Source organism: Bufo gargarizans, unplaced genomic scaffold (assembly GCF_014858855.1).
Source record: "Bufo gargarizans isolate SCDJY-AF-19 unplaced genomic scaffold, ASM1485885v1 fragScaff_scaffold_96_pilon:::fragment_2:::debris, whole genome shotgun sequence".
Lineage (NCBI taxonomy): Eukaryota > Metazoa > Chordata > Amphibia > Anura > Bufonidae > Bufo > Bufo gargarizans.
This window is the reverse complement of record NW_025334192.1, coordinates 6,637-34,572: the sequence shown is the minus strand read 5'-3', so window position 1 is coordinate 34,572 and position 27,936 is coordinate 6,637. Positions and strand designations below refer to the sequence as shown.

The following is a 27,936-nucleotide window of genomic DNA, read 5'->3' as shown; positions in this document are numbered from 1 at the left end:
ACATGAAGCAGTCATAGGGGAATGTAAAGTAATAACTATCTTTGGAGGTATTACTATCTATTATAAAACTAGAGAAATTGAAATTTGGAAATGTTCAACTTTTTCCAAATTTTGGGTAAATTTGGAATTTTTTAATAAATACAAATTTTACCACTATCATGAAGTACAATATGTGACGAGAAAACAATCTCAGAATGGCCTGGATAAGTAAAAGCGTTTACCACATAAAGTGACACATGTCAGATTTGCAAAAAATGGCCTGGTCCTTAAGGTAAAAAAAAAAAGGCAGGGTCCTTAAGGGTTTAAGAAAATGCTATCTTGTAATAGTAAAGCAGTTATATACGTCCTGGAAGGACCGTGCGCTAAACAGTACATAGGCCGCACAGGAAGAACGTTTAAAACTAGGGTTTAACAATATCAAAAAAGGATATGAGAAACATACCCTTTCATATAATTTTAAAATACGCCATGCCAGTAATTCATCAGGTTTGAAATATGCAGCAATCCAATCAGTGAAGAAAGATTGGAGTGGTGGAGACTTCATCTCGAAAATGTCAAGATATGAATCTAGAATGATCTATGAATTTGGACTATTGGCTCCTTTGGGACTCAATTCGGAACTGGAAAATTTCGGTAGATTTACACGACATGTCGAGGCCAGACTGTTTTCCAGCGCATCGACATGACCTGCATCCTCCCATCGGCCTCAAAACATTTATGCAAAAATGTATCATATATTTCTGTATTTTATATTTCTGTATTTTTGCACTTTTTACATTTTATGATTATTTTTATTTTTATTTTACATGTTTATTTTTATTCATGGGTTATAAGAATATAACATAACACACTGCTCCCTACACATCGTATAGTATATGTGACGCTATATCAGTCACATGAAGGGTATTATGAGAAATTGAATATGTCGCAACATGTGAATAAGAGACTAAGGGCTTGTTCACACAAACTTATTTTGCGTATACTGAACCATTCATTTCAATGGGTCTGCAAAAGATGTGTGCTGTCCGCATCCGTTGCTCCATTCCATGGCCCAGCAAAAATTATGAGTCTTGTCCTATTAGGCATTTTTATAATGGGCTTTCTGTTCCGTTCCGAAAATTGCGGAAGGCACACGGGCGGCAGCCGCATAAAACGGCATGGTCGTGTGAACAAGCCCTAAAAGTGATAGTGGTCCGGTCCATGGCTTCATTAATTATACAGACCTAATAAAGTCGGATCCGCGTTTTTCAAAAGACTGCTGATAACCCAATATAAACGGCATCCTGTCCCTCATTTTATATAAAATCTTTTGTCCACTGATAAAGAAACTATGAAGGTTTCGAAACGCGTTTGGCAAAGCAAGATAACGCAAGCGGTAAAGCGAAAATCCTCCATCAAGGAAAGCATGTGCGATACAGCGGAGTTGGCGTCCCGGGATCACCAGCCCGCATGTGCTGAAACAAGAGCCCGGCACAAGCGTAACAATGGACGGGGGACCACAGCATTTTCAGAGAAAAAAGTACATAGGAGGAAGCCACGTATGTTTAGACCATTATCGGTCATATTGCACAAAGACTCCTGAACGCTGGTAAGCGAAACTGTTGTAAATTGCATCGAACAAAAATTTGTAACAAAATACAAAACGTATGGAAAGTGCAATATAAAGTAGCAATAAGATCGCTATGTTCTAATACAAACATACTGTGGAGAATTGGAGGACTATGTTACTTTCATAAATGCCGCTGCACACAAATACAGGTTCCAGCAAATTGCGTGAGCTCCGCAGTAGGAACCTGAAGAGGGACTGAGACCACAGTTGGTTGCAACATACTGTATACCATCAAGCAATATGTATTATATACTAATTTTTTATATTTCATTTCTGTTACTTTCCATTGAATGGAATTGTTATTTTATGAGGGAATTGTATTTTAAATACAAGCTGAACACATGAACATGAAGAAAAATATTTCAAATTTGTGTTGTTCCTCTAAAAAAATGAATAAAAGTGAATATTAGACTGTTCAAACAAATAGCAGTGTTTATATTCTTCTTTACAAACTCAAACATTCACTAAACACACAACTCAGAACTCTCAGAAAACACGAGTGTTAACTCTAATCAATCCGTATAAACTGAAAAATGTTTGAAGATTTTGCTTTCCTTTGAATCACTTCACTAATAATTAGTTGTATAACCGCTGTTTCTGAGAACTGCTGGACGTCTGTGTTGCTCGGAGTCACCACCTTCTGCCCCTGTGACCAGGTATTCCAGCCCAGGATGATTGGACTACATTCCACAGTTCGTCTCTATTTCTTGGTTTTGCCTCAGAAACTGCATTTTTTCTCCTCCCACAAGTTTTCTATTGGATTAAGATCCGGGGATTGGGCCGGCCGCTCCATAACGTCAATCTTGTTGGTCTGTAACCAAGATGTTGCACATTTACTGGTGTGTTTGGGGTCGTTGTCTTGTTGAAACACCCATTTCAAGGTCATTTCCTCTTCAGCATAAGGCAGCATGACCTCTTCCAGTATTCTGATGTATTCAAACTGATCCATGTTCCTTGGTATGTAATAAATAGACCCAACACCTTAGTATGAGAAACATCCCCATATCAGGATGCTTGTGCCCACTGGCGTACATAGAGAAGTAAGGGCCCCATAGCAAGGATCAAACCAGGCCCCTACACAGGACAGAATAGTTTCCGCCTAAACCCTTTTCAATGACCCTTGGGCCATTTTCCCACTGCCTCACTTGCTAATAATTGTTCCTTTTGAGGGTAGAGTCCTGACCAAGTTTTCACCTCCAGTAGAAGAGGAGATAATCCCAACTGGGCCCCCTCTTGCCCTGGGCCCCATAGCAGTCGCATGGTCTGCCGCTATGGTAGTTACACCCCTGCTTGTGCCACCATGCTTCACTGTCTTCACAGTGTACTGTGGCTTGATTTCAGCGTATGACAAACTGTCTCCAGCCACTAGACCCAAAAAGAACAATCTTACTTTCATCAGTCCACAAAATGTCTCTTTAGGCCGGTCAATGTGCTCTTTGGCAAATTGTAACCTCTTCAGCACATGTCTTTTTTTCAACAGTGGGACTTTGCGGGGGCTTCTTGCAGATAGCTTGGCTTCACATAGGCGTCTTCTAATTGTAACAGGACTCACAGGTAACTTTATACCTTCTTTGATCTTCCTGGAGCTGATTGTTGGCTGAGTCCTTGCAATTCTGGATATTCTTCTATCCATTTGAATGGTAGTTTTTCGCTTTCTTCCACGAATTTCAGGTTTTGGTTGCCATTTAAAAGCATTTGCGTTCATTTTAGCTGAGCAGCCTATCATTTTCTGCACTTCATTATATGTTTTCCCCTCTCCAACCAACTTTTTAATCAAGGTGCGCTATTCTTCTGAACAATGTCTGGAATGACCCATATTCCTCAGAATTTCAGAGAGAAATGCACTGTAACCAGCATGTACAACATTTTCTGTCTTAAATAAGCGCAATAGTTGCCACCTGTTTTTCAAAGAATGAATGACCTCACTCATTGAACTCCACACAGCTATTATTTAGAACATGCCCCTTTCAATTAGTGATTCAATTACACAGAATCAGTAGCATGCATGTCATGACTGTTTGGCCTGTTGAATTTCTATTACTCTACTACACCTGCTAGTAAATTATTTGCTTAGTAGAAATATATTTTTTTACCAAAAACAGTGATTGATCAGGTTAGTGATGTCTGACTGCTATTATTTTGAACACAACTGTACATTAGGCGGTCACTGAATAACAATTTTATTGTAGTCCAGTGGAGTACAGGCCCCCAAAATTAGGCATACACCTAACAGAAAAGGCTTTTTATGACACTGTATATTCATAAAACAAGGACCATTCTTTGTTCTGGGTGGAGGCGGATATGTGTGGGCCAGCATGAGTAAATTCAATTGCATGTGGTCGTCACATGTGTTCCTCCAAGATCCATTCCTCATTCATTTTTAGAAATGTGAGGTAGTCCACACTGTCGTGAGCTAGGCGAGTGTGTTTATCGGTCCCAATCCCCCCTGCTACGCTGAATGTCCTTTCGGACAGGACACTTGACAAGGAGCAAGCCAAGAGTTCTATGGCAAATTGTGCAAGCTCTGGCCACAGGTCAAGCCTGCACACCCAGTAGTCCAGGGGTTTCTCTGGCTGTGAATGATCAGTTTGGTGGTCTCATCAAATGGCTGCAGAAGTCTGCATGCGTCGCTCGTGAGCAGCCACTGGCGTGGAGAAAAGAAACCAAGCTCCACAGAACCTGTCCTGCCGCAGTTAGTACAGGTAGTCGTTAATGGCACGTTGCTGCTGGAACAGCCTATCAAGCATATACAAGGTGAAGTTCCAGCGAGTCGAGCTATCACAAATCAGACGTCTGATGGGCAGGTGGTGTCGCCGCTGAACGTCAGCAAGGCGAGCCGTGGCTGTGTAAGGTCTTCTAAAATGGACAGAGATTTTCCTGGCCTGCCTCAAAACATCCTGGACCCCGAGGTATTTGGCAACGAATCGTTGCACGACTACATTCAGGATGTGTGCCATGCATTTTGCCCTTTTTCAGAAGGCTTAGCAGATTGGCTACGTTGTCGCACACCACTTTACCAACTTTCAAATTGAGCGGGGTTAGCTACTGATCGGCCTGTGACCGCGGAGCTGAAAGCAGTGCAGGACCGGTGTAGCTCTTGGCTTCCAGGCACAACAGCTGTAGCACAGCATGGCAACGTCTCACCTGGCACGTCGAATAGGTTCTGGGGAGCTTGTGGGGGGCAGCGGAAGAGGTGGTAGCAGTTGAAAAGGAGGAGTCAGCTGAGGAGGAAACGGAGGATGGAGTAGGAGGAGGAGAAGAAGAGGCAGGCCTGCATGTATTCCATGGCGGTAACACCAAATCCACACGGGTGCCACGGGTTACTTGCTTGACGGCCATCAGAAGGTTCACCCAGTGGGCGGTAAAAGTTATGTACCTTCCCTGCCTGTGTATTCTAGAACACGTGTCTGTGGTCTGATGTATCTTGGCATTGACACTGTGTGCGAGAGATATATTCACTTGCCGCTGAACGTAGCCATGTAGCTATGAGATGACCTTCTGTGAGAAATATTTCCTTTCAGGGACTTTCCATTGCGGTGTGCCAATGGCCACAAATTTTCTAAAGGCCTCCGAGTTCACAAGTATATATGGCAGTAGTTGGCGGGCTAGCAGTTCCAATAACCCAGCGGTCAGCCGTTGGGCAAGAGGGTTATCCAGCGTCATCAACTTTTTATGCTCGAACATTTGGGCCAAAGAAGCCTGCCTTCTGCCAGATGAACGCGGCGACGGCACGGTGGAAGGTGGAGGACAAATGGAAGGAGATAGGAGAAGAGGCAGGACGTGGAGCGCCGGGAGTGTGGCTTTGAGGGTTCTGATGGCATTGCTCCCACTGGGCTCGGTGATGGGAGGCCAGGTGCCTTCTTAAGGCAGTCATCCAAAGGTGAGTGTTGGACTTACTGCGACTTATGAGTTTACAGCACAGGCTGCAAATGGCAACACTATTGTCAGCAGATGACACGTTAAAAAAAAAAGGCTACACTGCGGAGCCATGTGCCGGCGTCCTGGAAGCGCAAGATGTAGCCGTGCATGGTGGATGGCTCGCTACAGATATATTTGCAGTCTGCTTTTTGCCTCCTGTGCACTGCGAGTTCTGCCTGCTTCTTCTCCTTCTCCTCCCTATCTTCTGCTCCATCTCTCCCTCTGAACTCCCCACCTTTTCCTCTCTTGTGGGCACCCATGTGACATCTTCATTGTCAAACTCACCACCACTGACATTGGATATCTCGGAGTAGGAAGCAACAGCGGGAACCACCCTTCTTGGGCTGATCTGGGTACTGTCGTCAGACCGCTGGATGGCGGTCGTTGCTACCTCCTCTAACTCATCCGATGCCAATAATGGCTGTGCATCGGTAAGGTGTGGGAATGGATGTGAAAATAATTCCTCTGACTCGAGTGGAGAGGCTATGGTGGTGGTGGTGATGTCTTTGGGGGTGCACAGAGCAGACAGTGAGGAGGGTGCAGATACAAAAGATAAGGAGGGTGCAGAAGCGGAAGGCTTAGTGAGCCACTGAACCAACCCTGGTGCGTCCTTTGACATAATCACATGCACCTTCTCCAACTTCCCACTTTGGCTCTGGCCTTTTGCACCTGCCTCATCCTCTGCCTGTCATTTTCAAAATGACCCTATGCCAAAGTCCCTAGAGAAGAGCAGTATTTGTGGAAGCAGGTATATTGCAAGCCTCAATCAGTATATGGCTGAAGTCGGCATATCACACCCCTCAATCAGTATTTTGTAGAAGCAGGTATATTGCACCCCACAATCAGTATTTTGTGGAAAAAGGTATATAGAACACCTAAATCAATATTTGGTGGAAGCAGATATATTGCACCCCTCAATCAATATTTTGTGGAAGCAGGTACATCAAACCACTCAATCAGTATTTTGTGGAAGCAGGTATATAGAACCCCTTAATCAGTATTTTGTAGAAGCAGGTATATCCCACCCCTCAATCAATATTTTTTTAAAACAGGTATATAGAACACCTGAATCAATATTTGGTGACAGCAGGTATATCGCACCACTTAATCTGTATATTGTGGAAGTAGGCATATCAAACCCCTTAATCAGTATTTTGTGGAAGCAGGTATATCGCACCTCTCAATCTGTATTTTGTGGAAGCAGGTATAATCAAACCCCTTAATCAGTATTTTGTGGAAGTAGGTATATCGCACCCCTCAATGTGTATTTTGTGGAAGCAGGGATATTGCACTCCTTAATCAGTATTTTGTGGAAGCAGGTATATTGCACCCCTAAATCAGTATTTTGTGGAAGCAGGTATATAGAACCCATTAATCAGTATTTTGTAGAAGCAGGTATATCGCACTCCTCAATCAATATTTTGTGGAAACAGGTATATAGAACACCTGAATCAATATTTGATGGCAGCAGGTATATTGCACCCTTCAATTAGTATTTTGTGGAAGCCAGTGTATCGCAGGCCTTAATAAATATTTGGTGGAAGCAGGTACATCCTATCCCTCATTCAGTATTTTGTAGAAGCAGGTATATAGAACCTCTAATCAGTATTTGTAGAAGCAGGTATATCCCACCCCTCAATTAGTATTTTGTGGAAGCAGGCATATCAAACCCCTTTAATCAGTTTTTTGTGGAAGCAGATATATAGTACCCCTCAATCAGTATTTTTTTTTGAAGCAGGTATATTTCACCCCTCAATCAGTATATTGTGGAAGCAGGTATATAGAACCCCTCAATCAGTATTATGTAGAATCAGGTATATCGCACCACTCAATCAGTATTTTGTGGAAACAGGTATATAGAACAACTGAATCAATATTTGGTAGAAGCAGGTATATCACACCCGTCAATCAGTATTTTGTGGAAGCAGGTATATCAAACCCCTTAATCAGTAGTTTGTGGAAGCAGGGATATTGCACCCCTCAATGTGTATTTTGTTGAAGCAGGGATATCGCACCCCTTAATCAGTATTCTGCGGAAGTAGGTATATTGCACTCCTCAATCAGTATTTTGTGGAAGCAGGTATATCAAACTCCTTAATCAGTATTTTGTGGAAGCCAGTATATAGAACCCCTAAATCAATATTTGGTGGAAGCAGGTATATCGCAACCTTCAATTAGTATTTTGTGGAAGCCAGTGTATTGCAGGCCTCAATCAATATTTGGTGGAAGCTGGTACATCGCACCCCATATTCAGTATTTTGTGGAAGCAGGTATATAGAACCCCTAATCAGTATTTGTAGAAGCAGGTATATCCCACCCCCAATCAATATTTTGTGGAAACAGGTATCTAGAACACCTGAATCAATATTTGTTGGAAGCAGGTATATCGCACCACTCAATTAGTATTTTGTGAAAGCAGACATATCAAACACCTTAATCAGTATTTTGTGGAAGCAGGTATATCACACCCCTCAATCTCTTTCTTTTTGGGAAGCAGGTATATCAAACCCCTTAATTAGTATTTTGTGGAAGCAGATACATCGCACCCCTCAATCAATATTCTTTTTTTGAAGCAGGTATATTGCACCCCTCAATCAGTATATTTAGGAAGCAGGTATATAGAACCCATCAATCAGTATTATGTAGAATCAGGTATATCGCACCACTCAATAATTATTTTGCGGAAACAGGTACATAGAACAACTGAATCAATATTTGGTGGAAGCAGGTATATCGCATACCTCAATCAGTATTTTGTGGAAACAGGTATATAGAACCCCTTAATCAGTATTTTGTGGAAGCCAGTATATCGCAGGCCTCAATCAATATTTGGTGGAAGCAGGTATATAGCACCTTTCAATTAGTATTTTGTGGAAGTCAGTGTATCGCAGGCCTCAATCAATATTTGGTGGAAGCAGGTACATCGCACCCCTCATTCAGTATTTTGTATTAGCAGGTATATAGAACCCTTTAATCAGTATTTTGTAGAAGCAGATATATCGCATCTCTCAGTCATTGCTTTGTTGAGACAGGTGTATAAAACCCCTGAATCAATAATTGGTGGAAGTAGGTATATCTCACCCCTTAATCAGTATTTTGTGGAAGCCGGTGTATCGCAGGCCTCAATCAATATTCGGTGGAAGCAGGTATATCACACTCCTCAATCAATATTTTGTGGAAGCAGGTATATAGAACCCCTTAATAAATATTTTGCAGAAGCAGGTATATCACACCCCTCAATCATTATTTTGTGGAAACAGGTATATAGAACACCTGAATCAATATTTGGTGGAAGCAAGTATATCGCACCACTCAATCTGTATTTTGTGGAAGCAGGTATATCAAACCCTTAATCAGTAATTTTGTGGAAGCAGGGATATCGCACCCTCAATCTTATTTTTTATTTTTTTGGGTTAACAGGTATTTTACACCCATTGCAAATAGTTGTTCCAATAACGCTTGTCCCTCTATATACCTGAGATATCGCAGCAGAACCATACACAACTGCTGAGACAATGCAAATGCACTATAATATACTTTCTATGTTATAAATTATATTATAGTTATATCACACCCCTCAATCAGTTTTTTTGGGGGGCAAGAGGTATGTCACACCAGTTGCAATTAGTTATTCCAATAGTGTTTGTACCTCTATATAGCTGCGGTATCGCAGCAGAACCGCACACAACTGCTGCACAATACAAATGCACTATAATATACTTTCTATGTTAGAAAGTGTATTATAAGTATATCACACCCCTCAGTATATCACACCTATCGATAGCACACCTATACCAGTCCTTAATAGGACTTTTGTGGCCCTATTAGCTAGAGTTTGGTGTCCCTAACAGTCTGTCCCTGCTCCACAAAGAAACATCTCCCTACACTGTTAAATCACAGAATGTAAAGTGGCTGCCAGATCGGGTTCTGTTATAGGGTGAGGGTGTGTCCATGTGCTGAAACGTCTCAATTGGCTGTCCTGTCCCACCTGATGGATGTGCCATGGGTCAAAGTTAGGCGCAGTGCAAAAGAATATCGCCATATGTTCGCATGTTCGGTGAATAGCGAACGAGCAAAGTTTGCCGAGAAACGACCGCCGGGCGAACTGCAAGGCCATCTCTAGTTGCATATTTACTTGTATTGCTGACATGTAATGCCACATTTCCCCTGAAGTGGCCACTGCAGGAAAACTGAGCGGCCACATTGTGCTTCTCTTACAGATCACCAGAGATTAGAGAAGCTGCACCCACATCGATCAGTAGATTGTGGATGTGACTTCAATCTGAAATGAAGTTGTCATACTTTGAAAATATCCAACCGATTTACTCAAATGTGCCATCATGGTGTGTGTGTTGGGATTTGGGAAGCAACTTGGTTCAAGAACAGACAAAGTGTGAATCCTATAAGTATATTTGCAGACCTCTGATAATATTTGATCACTCTAATCAATTCAATTAATTATTTACAGGAAAAAAGGTAAAGACCTCCCAGTTAAACATGACACGAACAATCACATTGCTGCTGATATCCCTAAGTGAGTTACACATATGATATGTTTGTATACTATTGGTTCTTACTACAAATTACATCCCCAAGAAAAGGCATCCGTTGTTACTTTTTATCTTACTAGTATTTCATTGTCACTCGGGTCTCTGTAGATAATCAATGAACAGTTTAGATTTCAGACTCTAGCAGCTCTTTCTCTCCCTTTCAGAGCAGGAAGTCTCAGCACAATCTCAAGATCAATTTATCTGCTGAACTATATGATACCAATCAGCTTCATACAACTAAACCCTTACCTCTCTATGCTTCTGAAGCTGATGAATCTTCCTCAGTACTAGCTATGACCAGCAAGGAATACAGCAGTGCCACCAAGTGGATTGTCCTCAAAAGGTGGAACCCACAAAATCACAGATTTGTGAACCTCACTACCCATTGTAGGAACATATAGTGATGTCCCTTAGGTAAATACCATCTGCTGTAAGATAGATATAAGCCTTCCCGTAACAGACCATAGTCGCTCAAAATTTCTAGTAAAATGTTTGCATCCTTACAGGCAGTGGTACAGTCAACGTCTGGTCCTTGCTGGGCAATGAAAGTATTCAGTAGTTGTATCTCTTCTGTCTGCTCATTAAAAGACAGATACTTCCAAATTATTATTGATGGTGGGGGGAGGGGCTATAGCATTATTGTCAATTTGATAACTTTCAAGAGGACCTTTGTGGTGGCCAGACCCTATTGTAGCTGGTACCTCAGTAGTCCCTCTCATACCTTTCATCTTGTTGGACTGCTGACACCCTTACATACCAGTTTCTTTATAACCCCTCACGTTGTATGTGTCTTTGGATTTTACTCTATATGTACTAAGAATTTTTGTTTTTCTTTTTGCAGGTGTGCTCCTCGCTCTGGTGACCACAGAATCAGAAAGTAAGGATTTAAACTCTAAAGATGTGTCAATTGTCCCCAGATTTAGTGATATTCTACATGATATAATTACTATTACTATATAAGCATTAGATTTCGTTTTCTCCATATGGAGTCTCTAGTTCCCGGGTAACAGTCCATTAGTCAAAGTGAGCGGCTGCTGCTCCGGCCATAAAATGGGCTCAGAATTGTTGTTTCTTCCCATCACTCACTTAAAGGGAACCTGTCATCAACTTTATGCTGCCCATACTAACAGCAGCATAAAGTAGAGACAGGTGAGTTGATTTCAGAGGTCTGTTATTTAAAAGTTAAAAGTAAGTGGTTGCAGAGAACCATAATCACAATAATTGCAGACCGGGCCTGGAAAAGAGTCACGGCCACCTGAGAAGAGTCCTGATTACTCATGAAGTCCTGCTCTCCTGCCCACCTGCTGATGACTAACAGTCGTCTACCTAGTTTTCTCCCTTTCTCTCTAGGAGAGAACTGCCAATCATCAGCATATGGGTGAGAGTGCAGAAGATTAGGAATAACCATGACTCTTCTCAAGATTTGACTCTTTTCAAGGCCTGGGCTGCAATGATTATGATGCTGGTCCTCATCAACCACTTACTTTTAGCTAATGACATCACGATGAAGCACTTCTGTCACTAATTTGTGCTGCCCTCAGTGAGGTCAGCATAAAGTTGATGACAGGTTCCCTTTAACAGAAAGGGAAGATAGGTCTAGGCAGAAAATCTGACCAGGGTAGGAAACATCTGGATACAGCTTCCATCACAAAATGGGACTCTGAAATGCCAGTTTAGGGACTATTTTCTTTCTTAAAGGGACACATCAGGCCTAATTGGTTTGCTGCATTATGCCTAATTGCATGGGTTCAAATGAACCTCCATGTCATGCTTTTCATGCAAAGTCCCCAGACCCTGCACTAGGCACTTGTAGTGTTCCTTAGAATTAAAAATCATCATTCCCATTCAGACTTTCTATTATTGGTGACATACCAAAAACAACTAACTTGTGCTCACAAAACAACAGATATGATAAAGGCAACCAGTGTTTAATATTTAACTGTATTATACTATACAGAGTAAGGCCTCATGCACACGACAGTATTTTTTTGTGGTCCGCAAAAAGTGGTTCCGTTGTTCCGTGATCCGTGTCCGTTTTTGTTTCCGTGTGTCTTCCTTTATTTTTGGAGTATCTCCAGACATGAAGGAAAGTAAAAAAAAAATCGAAGTCAAGTTTGCCATGCAAATGATAGGAAAAAACAGGGACGCGGTTGACAATCTTGTGTGCCTCTGCGTCTTTTTTTCACAGACCCATTGACTTGAATGGGTCTGCGAACCGTTGTCCGTGAAAAAAATAGGACAGGTCATATTTTTTTCACGGACTGGAAACATGGATCACGGACGCGGATGACAAAGGTGCATTAGTCGAGTTTTCCACGGAAACAGAACAACGTGCACGGGACACAACAACGGTCGTGTGCATGAGGCCTTACAATGAAAGTGACCAATGATGAGGTTTGCCTCATAAATGGAATTTCCCGTTAAATTCCTTTATCTGCTGATCAGTAATCTAAGGAAAATCCAAGTATAGCATGTACCACCAGAAAGTAATGCATAGATGGAGTCTCACAACGGAGAGGCCTTGGTTAATAGCGCTGCTCTGACATACAAAATCCATGAGGTACTCAGTGCCAGGTGAGTGACGCCACTAGTTATGGATAGTTGGTTGGGTCATACCTTTTATGACATGTTTCTGAAGAAACATCTTCCTTTGTAAAGATTCCTGATGAAAGAAGAACCTTCTGATGAAGGATTTGATCATATCAACTATCGGTACCTAGAAAGGTCACACACCAGTTTTCTCAGAGCAATGCTTCTGACAATGTCCTCTATGTTATGAAGCCCTGTGTGAATTATTCATTCTCGTGGCATACACTATAATTGTAATAATCTTGGATTATATACACAGTATCTCCTAACACTGAAGATCTGACACTTTGATACAATATAAAGTAGTCAGTATACGGCCTGTATAACAGTGTAAATTTGGTGTGCCCTCAAAATTACTCAACACACAGCCACTAATGTCTAAACAGCTGGCAATAAAAGTGAGTACGCCAAAATGGCCAAATTGAGCCCAATTAGCCATTTTCCCTCCCCAGTGTCATGTACCGTAACTCGTTAGTGTTATAAGGTCTCAGGTGTGAATGGGTAGCAGGTGTGTTACATTTGGTGTCATCTCTCTCATACTGGTCACTGGAAGTTCAACATGGCTCCTCATGGCAAAGTACTCTCTAGGGATCTGAAAAAAGAATGGTTGCTCAATAAAAAGATGACCTAGGCTATAAGAAGATTGTCAACACCCTGAAACTGAGCTGCAGAACGGTGGCCAAGACTCTACAGCAGTTTAACAAGACAGGTTCCACTCCGAACAGACCTCGCTATGGTCGACCAAAGTAGTTGAGTGCACGTGCTCAGCGTCATATCCAGAGGTTGTGTTTTCAAAATAGACATGCTGCCAGAATTGCTGGGGGTCATCCTGTCAGTGCTCAGACCATACGTCGTACACTGCATTAAATTGGTCTGCATGGCTGTCGTCCCAGAAGGAAGCCTTTTCTAAAGATGATGCACAAGAAAGCCCACAGTTTGCTGAAGACAAGCAGACTAAGCACATGGATTACTGGAACCATGTCCTGTGGCCTAATGAGACCAAGATAAACTAATTTGGTTCAGATGCTGTCAAGCGTGTGTGGTGGCAAGCAGGTAAGGAGTACAAGGACCAGTACAGTTGCAAGAAAAAGTATGTGAACCCTTTGGAATGATATGGATTTCTGCACAAATTAGTCATAAAATGTGATCTGATCTTCATCTAAGTCACAACAATAGACAATCACCGTCTGCTTAACTAATAACACACAAAGAATTAAATGTTACCATGTTTTTAATGAACACACCATGTAAGCATTCACAGTGCAGGTGGAAAAAGTATGTGAACCCTTGGATTTAATAACTGGTTGAACCTCCTTTGGCAGCAATAACTTAAACCAAACGTTTCCTGTAAAATTGTGGTTTTACTATTTCCCTACTGTGTCTGCACTATATAGCTGTTCACATCTTGCTCTCACATTTTTTCATTTTATTATATTTTTTATTGTATATTTTAATGAGTGTTTTTCACTTTATACACTAAACCACAATGGGAGTATAATTCCTATGGTGAACTGTGCCCAGCGTGTCTGCAGTCGGGCAACCCTAGTGTCCCCGACTACAGACTAAATCTAGGGGATCTACAGTTTAACCATCTGTTTACAGGTCACAGTTTGTGATTTTTGATTATTTCATTTTTTGTGATAGTGTGAATCACACATACTCACTTGCAACCACTAATATTTTATATCTATTTTTTATTTTTCATTTTGATATATTGTATCTTTATATTTATTTACAATATATATATAGATTGCATCAAAAAATCACATTTGGGATTGAACCTCTATCACAGGTACCAAATATGAAGATGTTCGGTTGACACATTGCTCAGCTATTAAGTGTTTTATACAACCTTTTTTAACTTGTGTACAATAAATATTGAGTACCTATCTAAATAAGTCCTGATATATATGTTATACTCCATATGAGGTGTGCACAACCAATCCATAACTTTATAATATTATCTACTTTATAGACAGGGTGTGTCTATACTGGCTGGAGCACCCATTCCACGTTTGAAACTAGGTGAGCCGTCACCAAATTTTTTAAAACGTTTCCTGTAGTTGCAGATACGACATGCACAACGATCAGGAGTAATTCTTGACCATTCCTCTTTACTAGGGTTGAGCGAACCCGAACTGTAAAGTTTGGGTTCGTACCAAACTTTACGATGTTCGGTACCCGAACCCGAACATTTCAGTAAAAGTTTGGGTTTGGTGTTCGGGTAATAATTAATATACCATCGGAGCTGAGTTTTCTCCAATCTGATGGTATATTTTAACTTGAAGCGTCCCCATCACCATGGGAACGCCTCTATGTTAGAATATACCATCGGATTTGAGTTAGATCGTGAAGTATATTCTAACACAGAGGCGTTCCCATAGTGATGGGGATGCTTCAATAACTGTGGACATAACGGCCCCCTGCTGCCTGGCAACACCCGATCTCTTACAGGGGGCTGTGATCTGCACAATTAACCCCTCAGACCCCCCCTCCCTCCCCAGTATTAAAATCATTGGTGGCCAGTGTGGCCCCTCCCTCCCTCACCAGTATTAAAATCATTGGTGGCAAGTGCGGCCCCCCACCCCCCTATTAAAATCATTGGTGTCCAGTGCGGCCTCCCCTCTCTTTCCCTCACCCCTTATTAAAATCATTGGTGGCTAGTGCGGCCCCCCCAGCCACAATTAAAATCATTGGTGTCCAGTGCGGGCTCCCCTCTCCCCCGCCCTAATTAAAATCATTGGTTAACAACCCCCCTCCACCCCATCATTGGTGGCAGCGGAGCGCAGTTCTGATCGGAGTCCCAGTTTAATCGCTGGGGCTCCGATCAGTTACCAGGGCAGCCAGGAAGCTACTGCAGTCCTGGCTGCCATGGTTACTTAGCACTTTAAGCAGCATTATACTTACATGCGCTGTCTGTGGCCGGCCGGCGCTCCTCCTACTGGTAAGTGAAAGGTCTGTGTGGCGCATTGCTTATAGGAGGAGCGCCCAGCCGGCCACAGACAGCGCAGGTAAGCATAATGCTGCTAAAAGTGGTAAGTTACCATAGCAGCCAGGACTGCAGTAGCATCCTGGCTGCCATGGTAACCGATCGGAGGCCAAGGGATTAAACTGGAACTTCGATCGGAATTGCCGCTCCGCTGCCACCAATGATGGGGGGCGGTTGTTAACCTGTGGCCACTGCCATTAATGATTTTAATTAGGGATGGGGGGAGAGGGGAGGCCGCACTTGACATCAATGATTTTAATAGGGGGAGGGTGGGAGGGCGCCGCACTGGCCCGCAATGATTTTAATACTAGGGAGGGAGGGGGGTCTGGCCCCTGCTGCCTGGCAGCATCCGATCTCTTACAGGTGGCTGAGATCCGCACAATTAACCCCCTCAGATGCAGCACCTGAGGGGTTAATTGTGCGGATCACAGCCCCCTGTAAGAGATCGGGTGCTGCCAGGCAGCAGGGGGCAGTTATGTACACAGTTATTAGTATATATCACCATGGGAACGCCTCTGTGTTAGAATATACTGTCGTATCTGAGTTTTCACGATCGTGAAAACTCAGATCTGAAAAAGCTAATACTATTATTTTCCATTATAACCAGGTTATAACGGAAAATAATAAAGTGAAGTTCGGGTCCCCATTGACTTTAATGGGGTTCGGGTTCGGCTTAACTCTACTCTTTACAGAACTGTTTGAGTTCAGCAACATTCTTGGGATGTCTGGTGTGCATCGCTTTCTTGAGGTCATGTCACAGCATCTCAATCGGGTTGAGGTCAGGACTTTGACTGGGCCACTCCAGAAGGCGTATTTTCTTCTGTTTAAACCATTCTGTTGTTGATTTACTTCTATGCTTTGGGCCGTTGTCCTGTTGCAACATCCATCTTCTCTTGAGCTTCAGTTGGTGAACAGATGGCCTTAAGTTCTCCTGCAAAATGTCTTGATAAACTTGGAAATTAATTTTTCCTTCGATGATAGCAATCTGTTCAGGGCCTGACGCAGCAAAGCAGCCCCAAACCATGATGCCCCCACCACCATACTTCACAGTTGGGATGAGGTTTTGATGTTGGTGTGCTGTGCTTCTTTTTATCCACACATAGTGTTGTGTGTTTCTTCCAAACAACTCAACTTTGGTTCCATCTGTCCACAGAATATTTTCCCAGTACTGCTGTGGAACATCCAGGTGCTCTTGTGCAAACTGTAAACGTGCAGCAATGTTATTTTTTGGACAGCAGTGGCTTCCTCTGTGGTATCCTCCCATGAAATTCATTCTTGTTTAGTGTTTTACGTATTGTAGATTCGCTAACAGGGATGTTAGCATATGCCAGAGACTTTTGTAAGTCTACAGCTGACACTTTAGGATTCTTCTTCACCTCATTGAGCAGTCTGCGCTGTGCTCTTGCAGTCATCTTTACAGGACGGCCACTCCTAGGGAGAGTAGCAGCAGTGCTGAATTTCCATTTATAGACAATTTGTCTTACCGTGGACTGATGAACAGCAAGGCTTTTGGAGATACTTTTATATCCCTTTCCAGCTTTATGCAAGTCAACAATTCTTAATCATAGGTCTTCTGAGAGCTCTTTTGTGCGAGGCATCATTCACATCAGGCAATGTTTTTTGTGAAAAGCAAACCCAGAATTGGTGTGTGTTTTTTATAGGGCAAGGCAGCTGTAACCAACACCTCCAATCTCATCTCATTGATTGGACTCCAGTTGGCTAACACCTCACTCCAATTAGCTCTTGGAGATGTCATTAGTCTAGGGGTTCACATACTTTTTCCACCTGCACTGTGAATGTTTACATGGTGTGTTCAATAAAAACATGGTAACATTTAATTATTTGTGTGTTATTAGTTTAAGCAGACAGTGATTGTCTATTGTTGTGACTTAGATGAAGATCAGATAAAATTTCTGACCAATTTGTGCAGAAATCCATATCATTCCAAAGGGTTCACATACGTTTACTTGCAACTGTTTGTCCTGCCTAAAGTCAAGCATGGTGGTGGGAGTGTCATGAATTTGGGCTGAGAGTGCTGCCAGCTGTGGGGAGCAACAGTTCATTGAGGGAACCATGAATGCCAACAGCTATTGTGACATACTGAAGCAGAGCATGATCCCCTCCCTTCGGAAACTGGTACGCAGGGCAGTATTCCAACATGATAACGACCCCAAACACACCTCCAAGACAACCACTGCTTTGCTAAAGAAAATAAGGGCAAAGGTGCTGGATTGGCCAAGCATGTGCAGCGGAAGGAGGGATGGTGGTGGTGAGCCCTGGGGGTCCCTTTAAGATGGTATAAGTGTTTGTTGTGACGCCAGTTGCATTGCATAGCAACGAGGGCACAAGGCCCCCTTTTAGTGATATGGTGGTACCCAGGTGTAGGAATGCCAGAGTGGTGTAAGGGTAGCCTATAGTGTTAAGCGAGCATGCTCAGCCAAACTGCTGTTCGGCTCAAGCATTGCTATGCTCGGCACATGGCGGTACTTGGCTGAGTACCGCATGTGCTCGAGCGCCGTGCTCGAGTCTCCTACCCGCATGTTTTGCGGCTGCTATGCAGCCAATAAACGTGCAGGTAAGTGCTGCCCTCACTGTAATGCCAGTAGCCATGTTGGCTACTGGCATTACAGTGATTGGCTGGCCGTAACACGTCATTGGGTGCTGTATAGCACCCAATAGCGCATGTTTGGCTAATTTGTAGTCAGGGAGAGCTGTGCTTAGAAAGGGACAGAAAATGTAGGGAGTGTGATCGCAATCTATTTAGTTAAAAAACGTTATTGTGTGTGGTGGCAGGCTGGCAGCAATATAATATAGCCCTAATTTTTTTTTTTCATCATTTTCAATACTTTTTCTATAGAGGGTGTCTGCAGTGATTTGTGACATCTGTGCAATACCTTCTGTGTGTCAGGCCCAGAGAAAGGAAAAATATAAGTGAAAACTAGTATATTTTGGCCATTATTTTCAATATTTTATCTATAGAGGGTGTCTGCAGTGACTTGTGACATCTGTGCAATACCTTCTATGCGTCAGGGCCAGAGATAGGAAAAACATACGTGAAATCTATTTTCCTTTTTCAATACTTTTACGTACTTTTTCCATATACTGTGCTTGCTGTGAACTGTGACATCTGTGCCACATCTTGTGTGTCAAGTGTGCATATAACATTTAATATGAATAAGGCGAGTAGTAAGGGACAGGGAAGTGGCCGTGATGCTGATGGTTCATGCAGAGGCCGTGGCCCTGGGCGCGTTGAAACTGTGCCTGCTGCCAGAGCACAAGAAAAACAATCATCCACGATACCTAGCTTCATGTCCCAGTTTGCAGGGCTTCGCAAAACTCTGCGGCAGATAATGTTTCCAGTCAGTTAAGCAGCTTCCACCAAGTCCAGTCTCAATAGCCAAGAGTCTGGTCAACAGAATCCTCCCCCTGATCCTCCTTCCTCCCACTATGGAGAGTCTAGCCAAACAAGTGATCACACACTCAGAAATTCCGAGGAGCTCTTTTCATCGCCCTTACTTCATTGAGCCCTCTCGCCAAGCACGCTTGAAGAGGGACATGAAATTTTGTGCCCTGATTCCCAACCTCTTAAGCATCCACAATCACAAGACCATTACGGTGGGAAATGGCAATTAGTGTTTAATGAGGTGGCTGATTATGAGACACAGTTGCCAATGAGTCAACCTCAATTACTGTCTCAAGTTGTTGATGAAGTGGATGAGACACAGTTGTCAATCACTGAGTCTATTGTTAGGTCAATAAATCAAGAGGATGATCAGAGTGAGGAAGTGGAAGAGGAGGTGGTGGATGATGAGGTCACTGACCCAACCCGGGAAGGTGGAAAGCCGAGTGAGGACAGCAATACAGACGGGGAGGGATCTGTAGCACCACAACAGGCTGGAAGAGGCCGTGGGGTGGCAAAAGGGAGAAAGCGGGGCCACACCACACAGTTCCACAGAGAACCGTTTTGTGGAAATCTACCTTGCCAAGGTGTAGGTGTTCCACAGTATGGCGCTTTTTTTTAGGAAAGTGCGGACGACAAAACAAATAGTTTGCAACCTGTGCCACACCAAAATAAGCCGGGGCATAAACACTAGCAACCTCACCCCCACCAGCATGATCCGACACATGGCATCCACGCACCTTAATTAATGGGACGAACGCCTGGGTCCACAATCTATGTCTGCGGGTCACACCACTGCCTCCTCTTCCCCTATGGTACGTGCTGGCCAATCGCCTGTTGAAGGCGCAGGTGAAGACGCTTCCCGCCTTGCACCTGGACCTTCGCAAGCACCATCAGCGACCACATCCACTTCTCTGTCCCAGCGCAGCGTCCAAATGTCATTACTTCAGGCATTTAAACGCAAGCGCATATACCCAGCCACACACCCACAGGCCATACACTAAATGAGCACCTTTCAAAATTACTAGCCCTGGAAATGTTGCCATTTAGGCTTGTGGACACTGACTCTGTCCCCAGCTGCCACTATTTTTCAAGGTGTGCCGTGCCTGCCTTACATCAACATGTGTCCCGAAACGTCACACGTGCCCTGACCTACACAGTTACTGGGAAGGTCCACTTAACCACGGACACATGGACAAGTGCATTTGGCCAGGGACGCTACATTTCCCTGACGGCACACTGGGTGAGCATTGTGGAGGCTGGGAGCGAGTCGTACCCTCGGATGACACAGGTGCTACCAACGCCGAGGATTGCGGGCCCTAATTCCATCAGGGTTTCCGCCAGCACCTACGTTAGTGGCTCCAACCCCCACCTCTCCTGCTCCGCTTCCACCTCCGAATTATCCGCGTGCAGCACCAGTCAGCCATCATCCGGTACCTGGAAGCAGTGTAGCACTGCAGTGGGGAAGCATCATCAGGCTGTGCTGAAGCTGATATGCTTAGGAGACAAACAGCACACTGCTACAGAGCTGTTGCAGGAGATAAGAGAAAAGACTGAGATGTGGTTTTCTCCACTCAACCTACAACCAGGCATTGTTGTGTGAGATAATCGCCGTAACTTGGTGTCGGCTTTGGAGCTCGGTAAGCTCACACACATCCCATGCCTAGCCCACGTTTTAAACTTAGTGTTTAAGCTGTTTCTCAAAACCTACCCCAATTTCCCTGAGCTACTGGTGAAGGTGTGCCGTGTGTGTGCACATTTACGCAAGTCATCGACAGCTTCAGCCGGTCTGTCAACGCTGCAGCAGCGCTTTAACTTGCCAACTCACCGGCTGTTGTGCGACGTGAACACGCGCTGGAACTGGACGTTCCACATGTTGGCCAGACTTTTTGAGCAGCAGAGGGCAGTAGTGGAATACCAGCTGCAACATGGTAATCGCCTTTCCAGTCAGCTTCCGCTAATCAGAAGGCGAGGAGTGGGCATGGATATCTGACCTCTGTGAGGTTTTAAGAAACTTTGAGGAATCAACACAGGTGGTGAGCGGCGATAACGCTATTATCAGCATAACCATCCCACTTCTGTGTCTACTCAAACGCTCGCTGCTCACAATTAAGGAGGACGCTTTGTGGAAGCGCTGGAAATAGGGAAGAAGACATTACACAGGGTGATAGCCAGACCACCCTCCGTCCATCTTCTCAGCGCAAAACGGACAATGAAGAGGAGGAGGAGGAGCAGGAGCAGGAGACGGTTGCCTCCATTACATCAGCGGAAGTTTAGCTTGATCTGTTCAGCGTGGGTGGGCAGAAGAGGAGGAAGAGGATGAGGATTGAGAGTGATCCCCCTGATGATGATAGTGAAGTCTTGCCTGTTGGTACTCTGGCACACATGGCTGACTTCATGTTGCCTTTCCCATGACCCGCGCATTATACGCATTTTAAATTACACAAATTACTGGGTGTTCACCCTTCTTTACTCACCGCTACAAAGAGAACTTCTTATCTCTTATTCCTCAGGTGGAGAGGACGAGCAAAACGGTGCAATACTTGAAGGTCCTTGTTGAAAAATTGCTCCAAAAATTTCCATCTGACAATGCTGGCAGCAGAGTCCATAGTTCCTTGGGCAACCAAGAGGCAGGGCAACACTCTCCAAGGCATGGGACAGTTTCATGACACCCCGCCAGCACCCTCACCCTGATGTGCGACCTAGTGTCACAAGGTCGGAAAAGTTTTGGAAGATAGTGGAGTACGTAGCAGACTGTGTCAGCGTACTCAGTGATCCCTCAGTGCCTTACAACTACTGGGTGTCCAAGCTGGACATGTGGCACAAACTGGCGCTCTACACCTTGGAGGTGTTGGCCTGCCCTGCCGCCAGCATTTTGTCTGAGCGGGTATTTAGTGCTGCTGGTGGCATTATAACAGATAAGCGTATCCGCCTGTCAACTGAAAATGCTGACAGTTTGACTCTTATAAAAATGATCAAGGCCTGGATTGCCCAAGACTTCTCGACTCCACCAGAGGAAAGCTGATGAACAAAGGCACTTTAAATGTGTTGCTTCATGTACTCAATACACTGTATTCCCATGCACCCTTTCTACCACAAAAAAGGGTATATGGTTACATCTTCCTTTTCTCATCCTTCACCTCCTCTTCCATCATATCAACATGCTTATTTGTCGCATATAATGCCCTCGCATATAATTTTTTACAGGGTCAGCTCACCTGCAGACCCTCACCTACAATCTTTCACAGGGTCAGCTCACCTTCTGATGATGACAGTGAAGTCTTGCCTGTTGGTACTCTGGCACACATGGCTGACTTCATGTTAGGCTGCCTTTCCCACGACCCGTGCGTTAAACGCATTTTAGACAACACGGATTACTGGTTGTTCACTCTTCTTGACCCCCGCTACAAAGACAACTTCTCATCTCTCATTCCTCTGGTGGAAAGGACAAGCAAAACGGTGCTATACCAGAAGGAACTTGTTGAAAAATTGCTCCAAAGTTGATAGGGCAGACATCCAAATGGATTATCGCCGTCACGGGGACGTGCGATCGCCTAGAAGTTATCTAGAGTCAATAAAGTGGCAGAAGGCCCTCACCTACAAGTCCAGTCTCATTAGCCAAGAGTCTGGTCAACACAATCCTCACCATGACGGAACACTGGGTGAACGTTTTGGAGGCCAGGAACAGGTTGGCTGCTGGCACCACACTTGCCCTCCAATAGATCCTTGTTAACGGAAAGTGTACTCATTCCAATTACAGGGCCTCTTGTTATTTATCGTCACTACCTCTCCGAGTCGGGAGTGGGTAATTGCCACGCACCTGCTGCCTTCCTTGGACGCTTGTGCTTTAATATCTTGACCCACCCTCTCTGGGTGGTTCACAATTAGGAAAAAAGGGGCAAGGCAACAACAGCCAATCTGATTTCAGCCATGCTGAATCTCCGGCATCGGACCCTGATTCCCCGTTACCCATGATCACCATGGTAGGCGCAGAAAAGAACATCAAAAGTTGATAGGGCAGACATCCGAATGGATCGTCACCGTCACAGGGAAGTGCAATAGCCCAGAGGTTATCTAGAGTCACCAATGTGGCAGCAGGCCCTCGCCCCTAATGTTTTAGATGGTCAGATCAGCAGGCCCTGGCTCCAAATGTTTTTGAGGGTCACCGGCAGGCCATCAATCATAATTTTTCAAGGGTGTGTATGATGCCTTCCTTTATGTGTAACAAAGGGGGTTTTGGACCACCGATTCCTTGTAATTTTTTAATTTTTGGCAGCCCTTTCACTTAGTGCATAGGCTTTATGAGTGTAGGAGGCCCACTACCTGAACAATTGTACCACAATGTGAATGAGGCCCTCCTTTATGTGACATGTTGTATCGGAGTGCCTCTTCCTTGTAATGTTTAGCTTTATATACAAGTAAATATACAGGAAAGAATGTTTCTTATAAATTTTTCCTCTAAAATTGTTTTTTTTCCGGTTTTGTGCGTATTATTGTCATTCTGTAAAAGTGGCGTATTACTCGGACAACATGGTTCCCTGAAGCGACCTAGGAGTCCAAGATGCATCACAACATCCTCCCCATGCTGTTCCCAAACCATTTCAGTGGTGTTTCCATAAATTTCGGACCTTTTTCTATGAACCAGTCACCCTTCCCTCTTCAGAGCAGGTGGTGCCTGGTTTAATGCTCGGGTTCTCCCATTGACTTACATTATACTCGGGTGCTCGGTAGAGAACCTGAGCATCCTGATGTGTTCGGCCAGAGCACCCGAGGACTTTGGTGCTCGATCTACACTAGTAGCCTATAATGTCCCTTTAGATGAGGTGGTGCAATTGTCACATTGCTCCTACCTGGATACGCTTGAACCCCAGGCGTGGCTGTCCGTTGAAGAAAAAGGGGTAGTTGAATGGAATAACCTTGTGATGAACTTGATAACCACTTTAATTGAATAAACTTTCATCAAGCAGCAATCTTCCAGCTTTATATTGGTCACCAGCAGGCTTTGGCATGAATTATGGCAGGCAAACAAACTCGGCTCTGCTACATCTGTTACTCTCTGTCTCTGCTGTGCTGACAGGATTATATAGGAATCTTTTCCTTTGCTGTATGCTGCAACTTAACTTTGTCATCTCTTCTGTCTCTCGCTTTCTTTACTTAGAGGAGCTGTCTCTCCCTGGCTCTTGAGGCTTGTAGCATGGGCCTACAGGTCCAGCAGAGCTGAGGGTGCTCTGCTGGCTGGCACACAGCATTCCCCTTGAAGGGGTACTCCACACTGACTTTCACTAACTAAACTCCTCCCTCTCTACAGAGGGCTAGAATGGAACGAAAGGCTCCATTCCAGGTAAACTAGTTTTGCCAATACTGCCGCCATCTGCTGGTGAACCAGGCACAGTACATCAAACATGGAAATAAATATACACATTTGGCAGGATCTGGAGATTAATGCAAAGAATGACATTATATTAACCATAAGAGATAGTGGAGAGGCGCATCTGTGGGATATCCTCAAACGGAAATGGAGGAGCGCAAGGTCGCTAACATCCACCAGCACTGTGATGTCGTCATGGAGGAGTAGAAGGGTATTCCAGTGGAACCTGTGAAGCTCTAGTGAACGCTATACCCAAGAGAGGTAAAACAGTGCTGGAAAATAATGGTGGTCACACAATATATTGATACTTTGGGCACAACCTGGCCATTTTTACTTAGGGGTGTACTCACTTTTGATGCCAGCGGTTTAGACATTAATGGCTGCGTGTTGAGTTATTTTGAGGGCACGACAAATTTACACTGTCATACAAGCCGTACCCTGACTACTTTACATTGTATCAAAGTGTCAGATCTTCAGTGTTGTCCCATGAAACGATATAATAAAATATTTACAAAAAGGTGAGGGGTGGACTCACTTTTGTGAGATACTGTATCTGGACTGGCAGATAAGCACTAGTGTTGAGCAAAGCATCCAAAGCCGAATTTGGCTCTAAACAAATTCAAATTCCTCACGCTTCGTGGTAACAAATCATTTTGGGGTTCACATTAATGTTTCAGTTTCCATAGCAATCCATTCAAATGTGGCTAAAACGGAAAATAACGGAATTGCCAAAACAGAAAGTGATGCAGAACGCTTTAAATGGAGTTCTGTTTTGTCCACCCTCATAGAGTTCAACTGATATTAATATTTTGAACAGAAACCTGATGGAAATTTGCTTTCCGTTAATTGAACTCCATGAGGATGGATCAAAATGTAATGCGCTTACAGTGTTCAGTTTTGCTTTCCGTTTTATCAATTCCATTATTTTCCATTTTAACCACATTTGAACATCAGTAAAATGGAAAGTGATCTGTGATGAAGTAAATCATAACAAATCGAGTTTCTTTGTGAACTTCGGCAAAGCTGCCAAATCAAATTTTTCATTTTTCAACTTCGCTCGTCTCTAATCAGTACAGCAGATAAAGGAACGCAACAGGACCATCGTTGCTGTTTGGTCACTTTTATAAGAACTCAGTATATTTACATATTGTACATTGGTTGCCTTTATTACATACATTACTTTGTTTGTTGTAATTTTTGTTTTTTCTGTTGGTTAGTTAAAGGGGTTTTACAACCCCAACACAAATTCAATCCAGGGTGTCTACATGAAAGAAAAACAACCACTCACATATTCAATGGTGCTCTGTTCCAACAACGAGGCTCCAGTCTTTGCTTTTTCTGGTCTCCCATGGGCCAGAAGTTTGATGTCCCATCCATGGTCCGCTGTAGTTATTGTCTTGCCTTATTAAAGTTGTGTCCTCAAGAGTCATGTGACTGCTGAGCCTCTATGGTAGGCAAGGGTCTGACCAAGAATACAATGGCTGCTTTCAGAAACAACCCCCCTCTTGTACATGGATTGTGTCTGGTATTACAGTTCAGCTTCATTGATGTGAAAAGTCTTGATAGTACAAACATCCTCTGGAAAGGTGTAGGCTGTTTTTGGGTCATCCCTTTAACTTGCTCTCCCTCTTTTGCAGTCATCTGTGCTGAAGACAAAGAACGTGATTATTGTGGGAGCCCCTGTCCACCAACCTGCGATAACCCGAGACCTAATTGTATGAAAAAGTGTGCTATAGGATGTTTCTGCAAAAAAGGCACTATAGATAATGGCTTAGGTGAATGTGTGGAAACTGACAAGTGCAAGTCCTGTAGTGGCAACACAACATTTACCTCATGTATCAATCCCTGCCCTAAACTAAACAATCATTTCAAATGCCTAATACCTTGTCGGGAAGGCTGCATCTGTAAATCCACCTATGAGCACCTACCTGGCAGCAACATATGTGTCCTTCCTCAGGATCTCCCCCAAAGTGGCTCCAACAAGTAAACTGTCCTATTTGTGTGTTATTAGAGCTCATCAAAATTTAAAGTGTCTATATCCAATTATATTGAGATGTTTCTAATGAAAATAAAGTGATTGCAGTAATTGTTTTTCTCTTTTTTTATTGATTCATTAAGTGATCAGGGTCTCTGACCACTCACTAACCAACCTTTGACTGATCAGGTCACAGTCTATCTTTATTGATGTGGAAATGATCTACTGATCTGATTGTGATCCTTCTTATTTGTAACAAAGTCTTAGAATCTGTCAGCAGTTTTCTTGATACAAAACTGCTGACAGACCAAGTTAGTGGACGAGGACAGGTAGTGATGCATAACTGTCACCTTTAGTTTAGTGATATAGTTCTGAAAATATAAATTTGAATCCTGCAGATGGCACTCTGGCAAGTGTCTTCCACAAAAACCAAAGCAATAGGCAAACAACAGAAATGAAAAGCGCAACATAGGGTGAGTACGTATGTCTTAGATGGTTGCATAGTTGACACAAAACCCCCAGTTGGAGGCTCAATTTGTGGAGTTGTGCTATGTATAGGCACAACTCTATTGCAGGCATATAGAGATGGCCTTGCGGTTCGCCCGGCGGTTGTTTCGCGGTGAACTTTGCTTGTTCGCGATTCGCCGAACATGCGAACATATGGAGATATTCGCGCCCGCCATATTCTTTTACATTGTGAAGAACTTTGACCCATGACACATCCATCAGGTGGTACAGGACAGCCAATTGAGACATTTCAGCACATTGACATACCCCCTACCTTATAAATAAACCTGATTTGGCCGCCATTTTACATTCAGTGTTTTGCCAGTGTAGGGAGAGATTCCTGTGTGGAGCAGGGACAGGCTGTTAGGGACACCAAACGCTAGCTAATAGGGCCACAAAAGTCATTTTAAGGACTGGTATAGGTGTGCTATCGATAGGTGTGATATACTGAGGTGTGTGATATACTTATAATATACTTTTATAATGAGTCAAAAACACATAGATCTATATAGTGAACACCTGGAAGTCAGGGGTCTAGGGGCTAGGGGCTTACTAGGGCCTTTTTTATATAGGGTAAGGTTCCGGACGGGGTCGCTCTTATCAGGACGGGTGGTCTGTTATCAGGGCCAGAATTGCACCCCCCTGTAGGGCAATACCAGGGACAGTTCTTTGCCCACCCTGTCCTTCAATACCACATCATCATCTAGTCCAGGGATAGATGTTTTTGCTTTCCCTCCAGGATTCATGGATGTGCACCGGAACCCCCCGGTTTGTGGTAGGACATATGGTTTCTGATTTAGTGCCGCCGAGCAGCTGATTTAGTGCCGCCGAGCACTTGTTATTGCCGACCACATCTATGCTTTTTGCTTAACTTTAATCATTTAATTTATTTTCATTTTGAGGGATATCTTTTCCATTCACACGTCCGCAAAATGGGTCCGCATCCGTTCCGCAATTTTGCGGAACGTGTTCAGACCCATTCATTTTTAATGGGGCTGGAATGTGCTGTCCGCAACCGCATTTGCGGATCT

At 43.7% G+C, this 27,936-nt stretch overlaps 1 protein-coding gene across 1 annotated transcript in view; it reads left to right on the top strand.

Annotated features, from left to right (window-relative positions):
- The window catches only part of LOC122922863 (cysteine-rich venom protein 6-like), a 30,438-nt gene extending 3,929 nt beyond the window's left edge, over window positions 1–26,509 (top strand). Inside the window, exons 2-4 of the mRNA XM_044273619.1 lie at window positions 9,996–10,061; window positions 10,919–10,954; window positions 26,061–26,509. Coding sequence (XP_044129554.1) covers window positions 10,025–10,061; window positions 10,919–10,954; window positions 26,061–26,410 — 423 coding nt within the window. The 5' untranslated portion in view covers window positions 9,996–10,024 and the 3' untranslated portion in view covers window positions 26,411–26,509. The remainder of the gene's footprint in view (window positions 1–9,995; window positions 10,062–10,918; window positions 10,955–26,060) is intronic.
- The last annotated feature ends 1,427 nt before the right edge of the window (window positions 26,510–27,936 follow it).